Below are 13,514 nucleotides of genomic sequence, written 5' to 3'. Positions count from 1 at the left end.
AATATCATTAAACACATGGGAAGCTATACTTAATGCAATCATCATCACTGGAAAATCTTTGAGAGACAGGGAAAGGTTTTCACATAACCTTTGGCATATAATGACATTGCAACATTCATGTGAATCTCTGTGGGCTCCTGGAAATTGTCAAACATGTTTGAAAGGAAAATCATAAAATACTGAAGACACACAAACAGTGCAGGGCAAGGCAAATTTATAGTGCCCTAATTCAACTATGAGTACATCAGCAGTTTCCCAATGGAGACTAACAGTGAGAATCCTTTGTTACTTGCTTACAGCAAGGTATAAACCCTTTTACTGGGCAATCCAGATAATAATAAATCATGAGAACTAAAAGGGTTTACAGTTTAAGGACCTTGTATTATCTTTCAATTGTTCACATTTAAGGATGCAAAGAGACAGATCATTTTCTTGTTACGGAAAATCATTGTGAGGTGCTTTAATGACTTCCTGGTTCAATTCTCATGTTTCTCCAGACATTCCAAAAAGTGGCATACAAAGCAAAGGACTGCAATGATTTGCTGAATGGTATCAGTGAGTTCCTGGACTGCAGTATTGTCATTCCACCAACAGAGATTCAAGATGAGGCGCTGCTAAGATCTGTGATACCCTTTCAGCATGAAATATTGATGAAGAGGCAGAAACAGCAGGAAGACATATTGGCAAAAGGAGATGACACTTCCCAGCTAGGTAGGACAATGTCTCTTTCCATTCATACACTAAGACAATGAGGGTAGTTTGGCAAAAAGAGGGAGTTTTAGTCTCTGCAATGAAATATACCTTGTATATCCTACAAATTTCAGGAAAAAAGTAACTTCCAAATTCCCCACAACCACACTTAAAATCCAGGGTGCATCATAGAAATCAGAGAACCCTACAGCATAAAAGGAGACAATTCAGCCCATCGTGTCTGTGCCAGCTCTTTGAAAAAGCTATCCAATTTCTCCCTCTCCTTTCCCTTCAACTTTTTTTCCCCTTTTCAAGTTGTGCACTCAGTTCCCGCTTGGATGTTGGATGTTGAATCTGCTTCCACCATCCTTTCAGGCAGTGCATTCATAACAATGAACTGTGTAAAAAAAAAAAATCCTCCTCATCTCCTCTCTGGTTCATATACCAATTATCTTAAATTTGTGTCCTCTGTTTAGCGACCCTGTTGGCAATGGAAACAGTTTCCCCTCACTTACTCCATCAAAACCCTTCATGATCTTGAACACCTTTATTAAATATCCCTGGTAGTATAGTACACCGCTATGTAATGTAAATGCATTTTCCAAGATCCCTAGATCACAAGCTATGGGCAGAATTTTGCCATCGGCGTGCAGGGGCAGGCCTGATACGCCGATGTGTAAAATGATGCGCGATGACATCAGGTGTGCGTCCTGGCGTCATTGCGCATCGTTTTGATATTTTATTCAGCGGGTGCATGCCGGAGGCGGCTGCACATCCACCAACCTGTCAACGGCCTATTAAGGGCATTAAAAAGGTAATTCGACTTGTTAAGAACACTACTCGTCCAACATTAAGGTTGGTGGCAAGGCGAAGAGCCCAAATGGCCTTCATGTTTTTCATGAAACCTCATCCACGGGTGGGATAAGTTTTCCTGAAGCTTTTATAAAATAAATAAATAAATTTTCCTAACTTCACAAATATGTATCAGTTCATGTGACACTGTCACATGAGGGGACATGTTTAAATTAATTTTATATCTTATCTATTAAAAAGTTTTCTAATCCATTCAATCTCCCTGAGGCAGCCCCATGCCTTAGGGAGATTGCTACACTCTTTCGTGCGCATGCGAAAGAGCGCTGAGCGCCATTGGCCACGCATTACACTGAGCGGGCCTTAATTGGCCCGACCACGTAAAATGGCACCGCACAGCCGATCGCAGGTGCCCCCGTCCACTCCCGCCATAGGAAAAATTCTCCCCTAAGTCATGTGCGGTATTTATCTCAGCCAAAAATAATTGGAATGCAAGGTGTTTCGCCATTAGGAATTCCTTCTGAAATCAAAAATTTGCACACAATTCTGGACATCTGTTTTTTCCTCCTTTCTAAATCAATAGGTTTGGTTGAATGTTGCTCAAACAGTGAGTGACTCAGAATATCAACAAAGTGATTGTCTGGAATGAATTACAGATCCTGATGAAGTAGATTGAGATCAGCACAGATAAATGGTATATGTTACAGTGACCAGATGTAAAATGGATTCTGGAGACAGCACTTACATTTTGGATATATTTACATTTTACATTGTCAGTCACGAGTGAAAATATCCCACACTAGTAGATCAGAATTAAACCAGTAATTGAGAGACCCTATCTGAATCTAGTTATATTGTGATGCACAAGGCACCGCAGTTGTGTGGGACAGGCTGAATGGACCACTGAGTCTTTTCTTGTTTGTCATTGTTCGTATGCTCTTGTTATGGTGTGGCAGATGATGTGTGCCAGGTGGATCAAGTCCACAGGGGAAACTGATCACACAGTCACAACTGTTTTGCAATTTGTATTTTATTTTGAGATGTGTGCCCCGAATTTAGAAGTAATAAGACTACCATGACTTCAGAGGTTTTTAGAAAACTAAATTAAACATTTATCAACAAAAGAAAAGGTTTGAAGCACATAAGTAAGTCTACATATTATTACTATAACAACTCCTAAAACCCCTAATTAATCTGGCTCCCAGTTGCACCTCTATTAAGGCAACAGTAAAAACAAATAGATTTAAATAGACCCAGACAAAGCAACACAATACCCTGGACAGTCGAATTCAAAGTGAGTTTTCTCAGCTTTGTACTCAGCAACTCAATGCACAGGGGCTGGAGGCTTTTCACACTTGTGTTAGGTCTTAGAATGCCTTCTCCATCTGACACATAGCCTCAACTCCTTTATACACGTTTCTCCCTTTTTAATGTAAATTCCATTGTTCCGGTATGTCCCTGAACGTTACCTTTCTCATAATACAAAACTTTTCACAGTACTAATTTTATCAGTAACCTTTGGGAAAAATAAACACACTGTTTGGCTTAGCTTCTTCTGGCTAGGCGTAACAACTTACCATCTCTTTGAAATTCAAACTATTCTGGTCTATCTAAAAATGCTAATTTTTCTTACACCTCTAAAACTTCAGCCATGTTTACATATTTAGCATTTAAAACCTAGTTTCTTTTTGATGACTCAATGCCTCCAGACCAACTGTCTCCAATTCAATTAAATCCCCCCTCACACACACAATATCCAAACTCCACTATTAATCTATGTTTACAATAAATCACGATAATATTATGAGAATTATTATATTTTCATGACAGCTCTATATGATTGCAGAACAAATTCCAGTTTTACGTTTTTCTGAGATTGTGACTACTATTTATTCAGTTTGAATAGCAATGCTTTAGCATGTAGCTTTGGCACCCAGGTTACATGTGGGCTTACTAGAGATGTATTGATTACTTTGGCAGTAGATAATGTGAGCATGACTGGGGTGTTTAATGTATATATTATCAGCTGTTTCCAGGCAGTTTCAGGATTTATACAATAATCCAAAATTAGCACAGGAGATCAAAGCAGCTTTGTGAATGAGGATTTCTCAGTAGTGAACATTCTAGAAATTTTTTGCTAGCAAATAAAGAATTGAGACAAAGCCACAGTTTTATACTATTGTATGAGTGAGGTAGATGAAAGGCAGCAAGAGTTGATGCAGACGGTAAAAACAGTAAAAGGGAGTTTGGTGAGCAGACATTGTGGATAACAGATAATGCGGTCATCAGTCAGTGCAGATACCATACAGCATCAGGTGACATGGGTAATGGGCAGCATGGATATTGCACTATGTAAATAAAATGGGTGGTGGAGAATGTAGAAAGAGTATGAGATGATACGGATTGTGCTCAACCTAAGATGAACAGAAAGCTGTCAAAACAAGGAAATGTGGAGAACAGGGTGGTGCGGTTAGCAGTCAGTGACTGTAGCTGCAGATAGCGAGATAGAGTGAGTGGTAATCAGTATTGGAGAGGTGTGTGCAGCAAGTAGTGTGCAATACTGCTGAGGGATGAACTATGAAACAAAAAATGTTGCAGTGCCAGGCAGCATGAGGTGATGTAGACAGATTTCAAAATCATATTAAATCTAATCCAGACGGCAAGGGCAGTTACTGAAGAAAAATTCACCCCAAAAGCTCATGAATGTAGTCAATGGGAAGTAGTTTGGTTCTGGAATTATGTACAATTCTTCTCATGTCAATGTGTTTATCATTGCAGCTGCAAGAGGGACAGCACCGGCTGACATTGATGATCCCCTCAGAAGAACTAGGAAACCATTTGGAGGTTTAATCCGGGATATTAAACGTCGCTATCCCAAATACCTCAGTGACATCAAGGATGCCCTGAATACTCAGTGTCTGGCTGCAATTATTTTCATTTATTTTGCAGCTTTGTCTCCTGCCATCACCTTTGGCGGTCTCCTTGGTATGAAGTTACTATGAGGATTATTTTTCATTCTTTCAAGAATTCAATAAACAAATATACAATCACAGAAGCAAATATACTTCTACTGAAAGTGCTAAAGCATCTGATCATGATGTGTGCAACTGATAACTCCTTTAATGATGATGGACTGAGTAGCTGTACATATCACCCATTCAATAGCTGTGTGAATGATGTAGAATGTGTCCTAGGTTTAAACAAAGCAGAGGAGACCAGTGTGTCATCAAATAGTGCTTCAAAGTGTGGAAGGAAGCCCAAAATCTCCTCAAGCAAAGTGGTTTAGCATAGCAGAGTAGAATGCAATATCAAGTATCACTAAAGGTCTCTAAATAGTAAAATAACTGTCTCAGTGCAGAGTGACACAGACTACTCCTAAGTCGGATAACTATGATCTCAAACATGACTGCAAAATGGCCTCATTCTTCTTAGAGGCTTGATTTCATCCTTTTTTGCCAAACACTTTCCCCTTAACAAGTCCTAACTTTATATAATGTTCAAGTCTGTCAAGGACTCGAATCCGAATCCTGTATCTGTGGAGCTTTATTTAAGGCCCCTATCACATTCCAGGTCCTGAAAAGGCTTGTTTGATAAGCTATTCTTTCCTTTAACATAGGCCCCAGCCCTTGCTGACTTTTTGGCAAGCTTGACATCATCTAATTATTGCTTCTTGTTTTACCAAGCCTTCACTCTACCTTTCTTTTTCCATTTTGGTGGTTGCCTGCATAATGAACTTTACCTTGGTTTCTCAATTTAAAAAGAACACAACAGAAACTATCACAGTCTGAAGTGACACATGGAGCCTAACTATATCTACCCGGAGGCACAGACTCTCATGAAGTAGTGTCAACCCTTAGCTTCATTTCTTGAACTGGCATTATTGGACTTAACTAGTTATTTATTCCAGTTAATTGAGATATGATAAAGGGTGCTAAAATTAGACTTAGCAACTAAAATGTTAATGGGATCAACTTGCTGATTTAAAAAAAATAAGAATTGTTTCCCAAACTTTATAATTTGAAATCTGAATAGGATGAATGGAACTCAGTATGACACCTAATGGCAATGACATTTGATTCAGCTCTGCACAATATTGATCTCAAACACTTACGTTGATTCCTTGCCAGTAATTCTAACTGTATTTCCATCTTCTCGGTGTGACTGTGCCTTACTACTGTCACTTTTGTTTCCAGAGGAGAAGACAGAAGGTTACATGGGTGTTTCTGAGCTGATTATTTCAACAGCAATTCAAGGAGTTATCTTCTGTCTAATTGGTGCACAGCCCCTCCTTGTATTGGGTTTCTCAGGTCCTCTCTTAGTGTTTGAAGAAGCTTATTATAAGGTAAGTCTCAAAACTATTCTTATTGTAAATTTAGGCCTCAATTTTCCAAAGGTTTGTAAAAATGTTGCAACTATGTTGAACCATGATGCCTTGCCACCTGATTGTGCACTGTATAATAATATAGGAAAATAGGAAATAGGTGCAGGAATAGAACATTTGGCCCATCAAGTCTGCTCCACCTTTCAAAAAGCTTGTGGCTGATCACTTCTACCCTATTTTTCCCCATTGACCCCATATCCCTTGATATCATTAGTATCCAGAAATCTATCGATTTCTGTCTCAATAATGCTCAATGTCTGAGCTTTCACAGCCCTGAGGAGTAGAGAATTCCAAAGATTCACCACCCTCTGAGTGAAGAAATTCCTCCTTATCTCAGTCTTAAATGGCCTGTCCTTGATCTGAGACTGTGTCCCCTGGTTCTGGACTCACCAGTCAGGGGAAACATCCTATCTACATCCACCCTGTCGAGCCCTGTAAGGATTTTGTAAGTTTCAATGCATGCTTCCCAATCTTGCACATTAACTATTTACAAAGTGACTTAATTGAATAATGTTGATAAAATGCTTTTTAATAGATTAACTGTATTACAAATGTGGATTTGGCACTCTTTGGCAAATAGAATATCCCAGTGTGTTGTATCTGCACACACAATCCAGGAATGTACGTTTTAGAAGCTCCAACTATTAACATTGAGCTTTGAGCCTTATTCTGAACCACACAATTGCACGCTGTGGATTTGTACACATTTGGAACTCCCGACACAGTGCAATGGATACTGGTTATCTGCCATGTAATGTTGCTATATTCACATCAAGCCCTAGCTGTGCAGAGTGATAGTTTAAGTATCACCCCCTCACCATTTGGGTAAATATATAGACAGTTCCAGCCAAGTGTTGTGCACAGGAATACAGTAACTCTTAAACTGTCCAAATGGGACTAATAAGTTACAGTTCTTAGACAGTGCCTGTGTTACGCTGAATGATGCTTAATCACAAAATTCCTGTGTTAAGAACAATTGTTACTCTAACAATAAATGTATTACTCTGAAATCATAAACTCTAAACACTTCTCTTCTAGTTTGTTCAAAGGCTTGAAATGGATTACCTAACTGGCCGGATTTGGATTGGACTCTGGTTGATTATCATCGTCATCCTTCTCGTTGCCTTTGAAGGTAGCTTCTTAGTTCGGTTCATTTCCCGATTCACACAAGAAATTTTCTCCATCTTAATATCCCTCATTTTCATCTATGAAACCTTCAACAAACTGTTCAAGGTATGTATAAGCAAATTATATGTAAGATGGAGGCTAACTGAGTAAATGAGCCTTGACACTAACAGAATGAGTCAGACAGGGACAATAACAAAGAGGGAACCTAAGAGAAAACCATAGCAGAGAATACTTGCCTGAGAGCAACACAGAGAGTGAGCTTGTAAGCAACGTTGACAGTCTGTGTGAGAATGACATTGACAGAGTGGGTATTGGTGTGACACTAGCAGAGGCTTCATAAGAAAGACACTAATCAAAAGTACGGGAGGAACTCTGACAGAGAGTATGTGTACTGGATTGATGGTTCTGTTAGAGTCTGAACATACTTTTGTCGCAGACATGAGACAGTCTCTAAATGGAAAGACCAGCCGTGGGCTGCAGATTAGATATATTTTTGAATTCATACTTTTGATATTAATGAAACCAGCTATAGCTTATGTGGCAGCTTTATCAAAGTGAAATATTCCAAGCTGGTTTTCAGAGAGAAATGATCAGGAGAGCGGTAGATGGCTCAGGTGGTGAACCTACTTAAGAATGATGTATGATGCTGTGAGGATCTGAAATCATACCTGGCTTGTGATCGTTTTATAATGATAGCAGTAAGGAACTGGAGTTGAGCAATCTTAATATTAATAAATGCATTAAGAATAAAAATATGAGCAAACAAGAATGAAGATGATAATTGAAAAGTACTGAGTAGTTTATCTTTTTTCATTGTTAATAAGTATTAATAAGGTTAATAAAATATTTAGGGGTGATTTTAACCTTGTCTGTTTGACAGTAACTGGGTAGATAAACAGTGAGAACTGACCATGTCAATTCACCTGGCAATGCCCCCACTAATCCCACAGACTATGATTTTAACTTGCTCTTCTGATGTTCCCTGGAAAACGATGGGGTTCTGCTTCAAGTTATTGTAGTTAGGCTTCAATGACATCATCAAGGCCCAACCTTTATTTTAAGTTTGGCTTTCTTGCTGGGCTAACCTGGTGGGAAGAAGGGCTGGGAAGGAAAGAGATTCTAAAAAGTACATCAGCCTCCTCCTTCAGATACCATGCCCGAAGAGGGCTTGGTGACCATGGACTTCCATTGGATTGGTCCATGATTATGCTGGGCAAAGTACTGCAGTGGCTTGCCATTGCCTTCTGCAGTATGGGTGACCAGGAAGCTTTCCCACTCTTACTACCTACCATCAGATACATTGGAAAGATTTTCAGATTGATAATCAACTTATTTGGCCACATTATGAATGCACTTTCCACAGCCATCAAGTCTCAGAGTGGGACTTGAACTTGGAGCTTCTGGCCTAGAGGTAGGGTCACTACCATTGCACCACAAGACCTCCCTTACAAGCTACATAATTTCGCTTTATATTACTTTCCTTGTGAGGCCAGTTGTGGGTTCCCACTGATTTTGGGCCAGGAAAATGAAGATGAGGTTAAAGTCTCCCAGAACTCACATTTCCATGGTTATGATAGTTTGTCACCCTCCTCTGCCCCATCCATCTAATTCCTACCCCATATTAAAAGTGGGACTTTGGCCAGGATATTGAGGTTGGCGAGCAGGGGACGGGGCCCGCTCGCCGATGTGTAAAATGACGCGGAATGACATCGAGCGGAATCCCTGGTGTCACCCCGCATCATTTCAATTTTCAGTTCGGCAGGGATGCAGCCGAATCAGCTGTGTGCCCGCCGACCTGTCAATGGCCAATTGAGGCCATTTAAAAACTAATTCAAGTAATTAATGGACCTGCCCGTCCAACCTTAAGGTTGGCAGGCAGGCTGGAAGCCCTGGCAGGCTTCAAAACAAGCATGAAACCTCATCTATGGGCGGGATGAGGTTTCATGAGGGTTTTTAAAAATTTAATAAAAGATTGATTAAAAGTGATGGACGTGTCCCAACTCATGTGACAGTGTCACATGAGGGGATATGTCAGAGAAATTTTATTTTTGTATATTGACCATTTTTAAATTTGGCGCCGATCTCCCTGAGGCAGCACTTAGTGTCAGGGGAATGAGTGCGCTCCTTCGCACGCATGCATGAAAGAGCGCACTCTTGGCTGAGGGAATCTCCCCCCGTCCGCACAGGGAGTGCATAGCGCTTCCAGGTGGACATCACGCTGGGCAAGTCTTAATTGGCCCGCCACGTAAAATGGCGGCGTGCCCATGATCGGGGGTGTCGATCAGAGGCGTGCCTGCATGCGCCCGCTCCTGCACTTCCCCCCTGAAATTCTTCCCTTGGTTTCTAATTACCAAAGATTAGTACACAAACAGAACATTTTTCATCTTTTCAAATGGATTGGCCATTAGAAGTATCGCAGAAGAAGTTTGATAATAGAACTGTTTGTTCAGTCTTTTCTCTTTCACAGATGCACCTGTCCCGCAGTCTTGTTCTACATGGAATGTAGAATTGGTGTGTAGGCCATATGGGAATTATAGAATATTCCAATTAATATTTGCTTTTGATTGCCTCTGTTAATGTCAGCAAAGGGTCACCGTTGAAGAGATGAAATGGTAAGTTGCAATGCTTATCAGCATTCACCCTGATGACCGGCTCACACATTCTCTTCCTCAAAGATTGGTCAGAAAAATTATTGATAAGCTGTCATATTTTCCATTCAGAAAAGAATAAAATACATTTAATGGAAAAAAATGTTTTCTTCACTCGTGTTGTGTTTTTTAAACAGATTTTTAAGGCACACCCCTTGCTTGGTACTTACAATCAAACAGTGAATGGCACAATCACAAATGATCCGCAGCAACCACAGCCCAACACTGCTCTGCTGTCCCTTGTTCTCATGTTCGGAACCTTTCTTATTGCCTTTTCCTTAAGAAAATTGAAAACGAGTCAATTCTTTCCAGGAACTGTAAGTAATGCTGCAAAAAGTTAGCTTTTCACAACTTCGCCAGAATATAAATTTCTGAAGAAAATGCTTACTGTCAATTCCATTTACATGGTCAAGGTCTGTCTGAGCAATCAGATAAACTAGACAAATCGTGTCTTCCCAAATGAAGCATATTAAAATGCGTACAAAAATTATAATTTTGACCAGACAAATCTTTTACATAGGTGACTATCTTTGGTACATCACATGCAACTAATTGCCACCAGGCTTCCAGACCTGACTAATCTCTTAAGGCAATGTCACCCAACTCAAATCTTCAGACCTCTCACATAAACTGAGCCAGCCTAACTCTCCAGACCAGACCAGACTCTCTAAATCTTCCTGATCTAGTCAATTTTTCAGGCCTCCCCAATTCAGTCTGACTCTCTAAGCCTCTCTGACCTAACTCAGACTGTTTCTTCAGGCTCCTGCATTACACCTATTGAATTAGACAGTACACATTTTATTAGTGTCACATATTTCTAGTCAGTCAGACATGATTTGTATAATACCCATACAGGACAGAAAGAAAGAAAGAGAGAACTGTAAACTCCCACAAACAGCTATGCGGTAATGACAAGATAATCTGTTTTTGTGATATTGCTTGAGGGATATACTTTGGTCAGGACACCTGAGTAATTCACCCGTTCTTCTTCAAAATAGGATCTTTTATATCCACCTGAGCAGACAGATGAAGCCACGGTTTAGCGTGTCATCCAAAAGACAACATCTCTAATAGTGCAGCACTCCCTCAGTATCAACCTTGATTTTTATGTTCAAGTCCTGTAGTGGGACTTGAACTCAAAAGCACCTTATGATTCAGAGTGAGAGTGCTACCAACTGAGCCATGGCTGACACTCAAATCAGTAACGTGTGTCTATGTACATTATAGTTTCAGTGAGGGTTGGTAGTAATTGCATTTTATGAATGTTTTGTATCCTCTCAGTCATGGATTTGATTCATTATGTATTGGATGAACCAAGTGCCCCAGTAGCAGGTCAGGAAATTCTGTCACATGGTAAATCTACCTTACAATGAATTAAGACCTGTCTCATTCTGTAAGCACTACCCCTCCGCCACCGCCCGCCAACCCCCGCACCCCCCCACCACCGCCCCCCCCCACCCCACCCCACCCGCTTTTGTAATATGCCTTTAAGGGATATCAGCACAACATCACTAGAAGGGAAATGTGTCATGTGATTGAGTCTTAGTTTCACTTTTGCTTTGAGCTGATGTCTTCAAGGCTTTTCTTTGTAGCCACCAACTGTGTTTTCAAGACTTTCTGATGCTGCAACTTCAATGTGGTCTGACGAAAACATCGAGGGTCTTCTCATGCCATGTAGCATGATCTAAGGCTGTTCACCGTGTTGTAACTGAACTAAATCTTGCTGCCAGGCTGTTTGACCATCACCGATCACAATGTCCTAATATATTAATTATAAAGGCACCAATCACTCACAAGGAATTGAGTAAACAGTTGTGGGTTAATTTATTAAGACTAGGCACATGAGAACAGTTATACATAGATATGAAGCTTGAAGACATCAGAGCTGTGTGTGTGTGCTTATCAGAGCTGTGTGTGTGTGCTCTGCTCAAAGCAAAAGTGAAACTAAGACTTTTTTTATTATCCATTCATGGGATGTGGGCTTCCCTAGCTGGGCCAGCATTTATTGTCCATCCCTAGTTGCCCTTGAGAAGGTGGTGGTGAGCTTCCCTCTTGAACTGCTGCAGTCCATGTGGTGGAGTTACACCCACAGTGCTGTTAAGAAGAAAGTTCCAGGATTTTGACCCAACGACAGTAAAGGAACAGCGATACATTTCCAAGTCAAGATGATGAATGACTTGGAGGGGAGCTTCCAGGTGGCAGTGTTCCCATCTATCTGCTGCCCTTGTCCTTCTAGATAGTAGTGATCATGGGTTTGGAAGGTGCTATTGAAGGACCCTTGGTTGAATTTCTGCGGCGCATCTTGTAGATGATACATGCTGCTGCTACTATGCATCGTTAGTGGAGGGAGTGAATGTTTGTGGATGTGGTGCCAATCAAGTGGGCTGCTTTGTCTTGGACGGTGTCAAGCTTCTAGAGCGTTGTGGCAGCTGCACTGAAACAGGGAGTGGGGAATATTCCATCACAGACCTGACTTGTGCCTTGTAGTTTCTGGGCAGGCTTTGGGGAGTCAGGAGGTGAGTTACTCGTCGCAGGATTCTTAATCTCTGACCTGCCCTTGTAGTCACAGTATTTATATGGTAGTCCAGTTCAGCTTCTGGATCACATGACACACTTCCCTTCTAGTGGTATCGTGTTGATACCCCTTAAAGGCATATCACAATAACTACCGCCATTACACCCTCTGCAACTGCACATAAAGAACTCTAACTACTCAGTAAGCATCCCCCCATAACAACACACAGAGAAAACTTTCACCGAGAAATCTCCCACTCGTAGTGAAAGCGGTGTTATTGTTCCATCTAGATAACTGCATGCTTAGCTGGGCTTCTGATCATTTGTAGTGAGACTTATGGTGAAAGTTTCCCTCTTTCCTCCTTTTAGATCCGTCGTGTGATTGGCGACTTTGGTGTTCCCATTGCCATCCTTGTCATGGTGCTGGTAGATTTCTTAATTAAAGACACCTACACGCAGGTCAGTGGATCACTCACTAATCACTATCTGGTCAATAATGACTCTTTGTTGGTGGGGCAGGTATAAAGATTTCTCTAGCATCAAATTAGCTCCCAGATGACATGTCTGGCAGTGAGAGATTAAAACTGAACTAGCCTCTGTGGCAGGCTCGCTAATCCACTTCCAGATGACAGGCAGGTCCGCAGTGTTCCATGATGTTATTGGTGAGTGGCCAGGTATACTGGCTTATTAATGCAATTGGGAAGGGTATGTTTACGACAATTATCCTTCCACTGGACTAAGTATCTTCAAATATGAATGCTCCAAATAGAAAATTATCCCAGCTGAACCAGCAGGTGCTCGTTCTCCATGATGGGAATAAAAACTGAAAATGCTGGAAATGCTCAGCTGGTTTAGCAGCATCTGTAGAGTGAGAAACAGAATTAATGTGCGGGATTTTTCAGTCCAGCCCAGCATGGGAATCGTCGTGGGTGGGAGGGAAAATTTGATGAACCAGCAAAAGGTCCGATGACTTTGGGCAGGAATTTCCGATCTTGAGGCAGGCGGGACCGGAAAATCCCATCCAATGTTTCAGGTCAATGAGCTTAACGTCGGATCTGAAAAAGGTTTTTAAGCAAGTACAGGGGCAGGGAATGTGGCGTGATGGGGGATGAGTATGCGACAGGGTGGACAGTACTTTACACCTTTCCAGACTTAACACTGAGATCACCTATTTCAGATCATAACCTCTGCCCCCCGTTTCTTTTGTTTTTGTACGGCAGCTGTCGCTGACAATTCTGCTTCATCCATTTGAATCTCCCCTAGATCCTATATTTTGACTAGAAGCAACACGCAGTAGACACGGTCACGAAATGGGCCGCGATGACATCAGGAAGGCGTGCCAA

The 13,514-nt window shown here is 41.1% G+C and overlaps 1 protein-coding gene across 2 annotated transcripts in view; it reads left to right on the top strand.

Annotated features, from left to right (window-relative positions):
* LOC121294044 (anion exchange protein 2-like) overlaps nucleotides 1-13,514 on the top strand; it is a 79,637-nt gene that overhangs the window by 47,375 nt on the left and 18,748 nt on the right. For both annotated transcript variants that reach the window (XM_041217581.1, XM_041217582.1), the window contains 6 exons: nucleotides 498-711; nucleotides 4,279-4,485; nucleotides 5,694-5,842; nucleotides 6,920-7,114; nucleotides 9,795-9,974; nucleotides 12,541-12,630. In XM_041217581.1, the coding sequence (XP_041073515.1) occupies nucleotides 498-711; nucleotides 4,279-4,485; nucleotides 5,694-5,842; nucleotides 6,920-7,114; nucleotides 9,795-9,974; nucleotides 12,541-12,630 (1,035 nt within the window). The remainder of the gene's footprint in view (nucleotides 1-497; nucleotides 712-4,278; nucleotides 4,486-5,693; nucleotides 5,843-6,919; nucleotides 7,115-9,794; nucleotides 9,975-12,540; nucleotides 12,631-13,514) is intronic.

The sequence above is a fragment of the Carcharodon carcharias genome, chromosome 23, assembly GCF_017639515.1.
Source record: "Carcharodon carcharias isolate sCarCar2 chromosome 23, sCarCar2.pri, whole genome shotgun sequence".
NCBI lineage: Eukaryota > Metazoa > Chordata > Chondrichthyes > Lamniformes > Lamnidae > Carcharodon > Carcharodon carcharias.
Note: the sequence above shows the minus strand (reverse complement) of the source record. Positions and strands in the feature narration are given on the sequence as shown.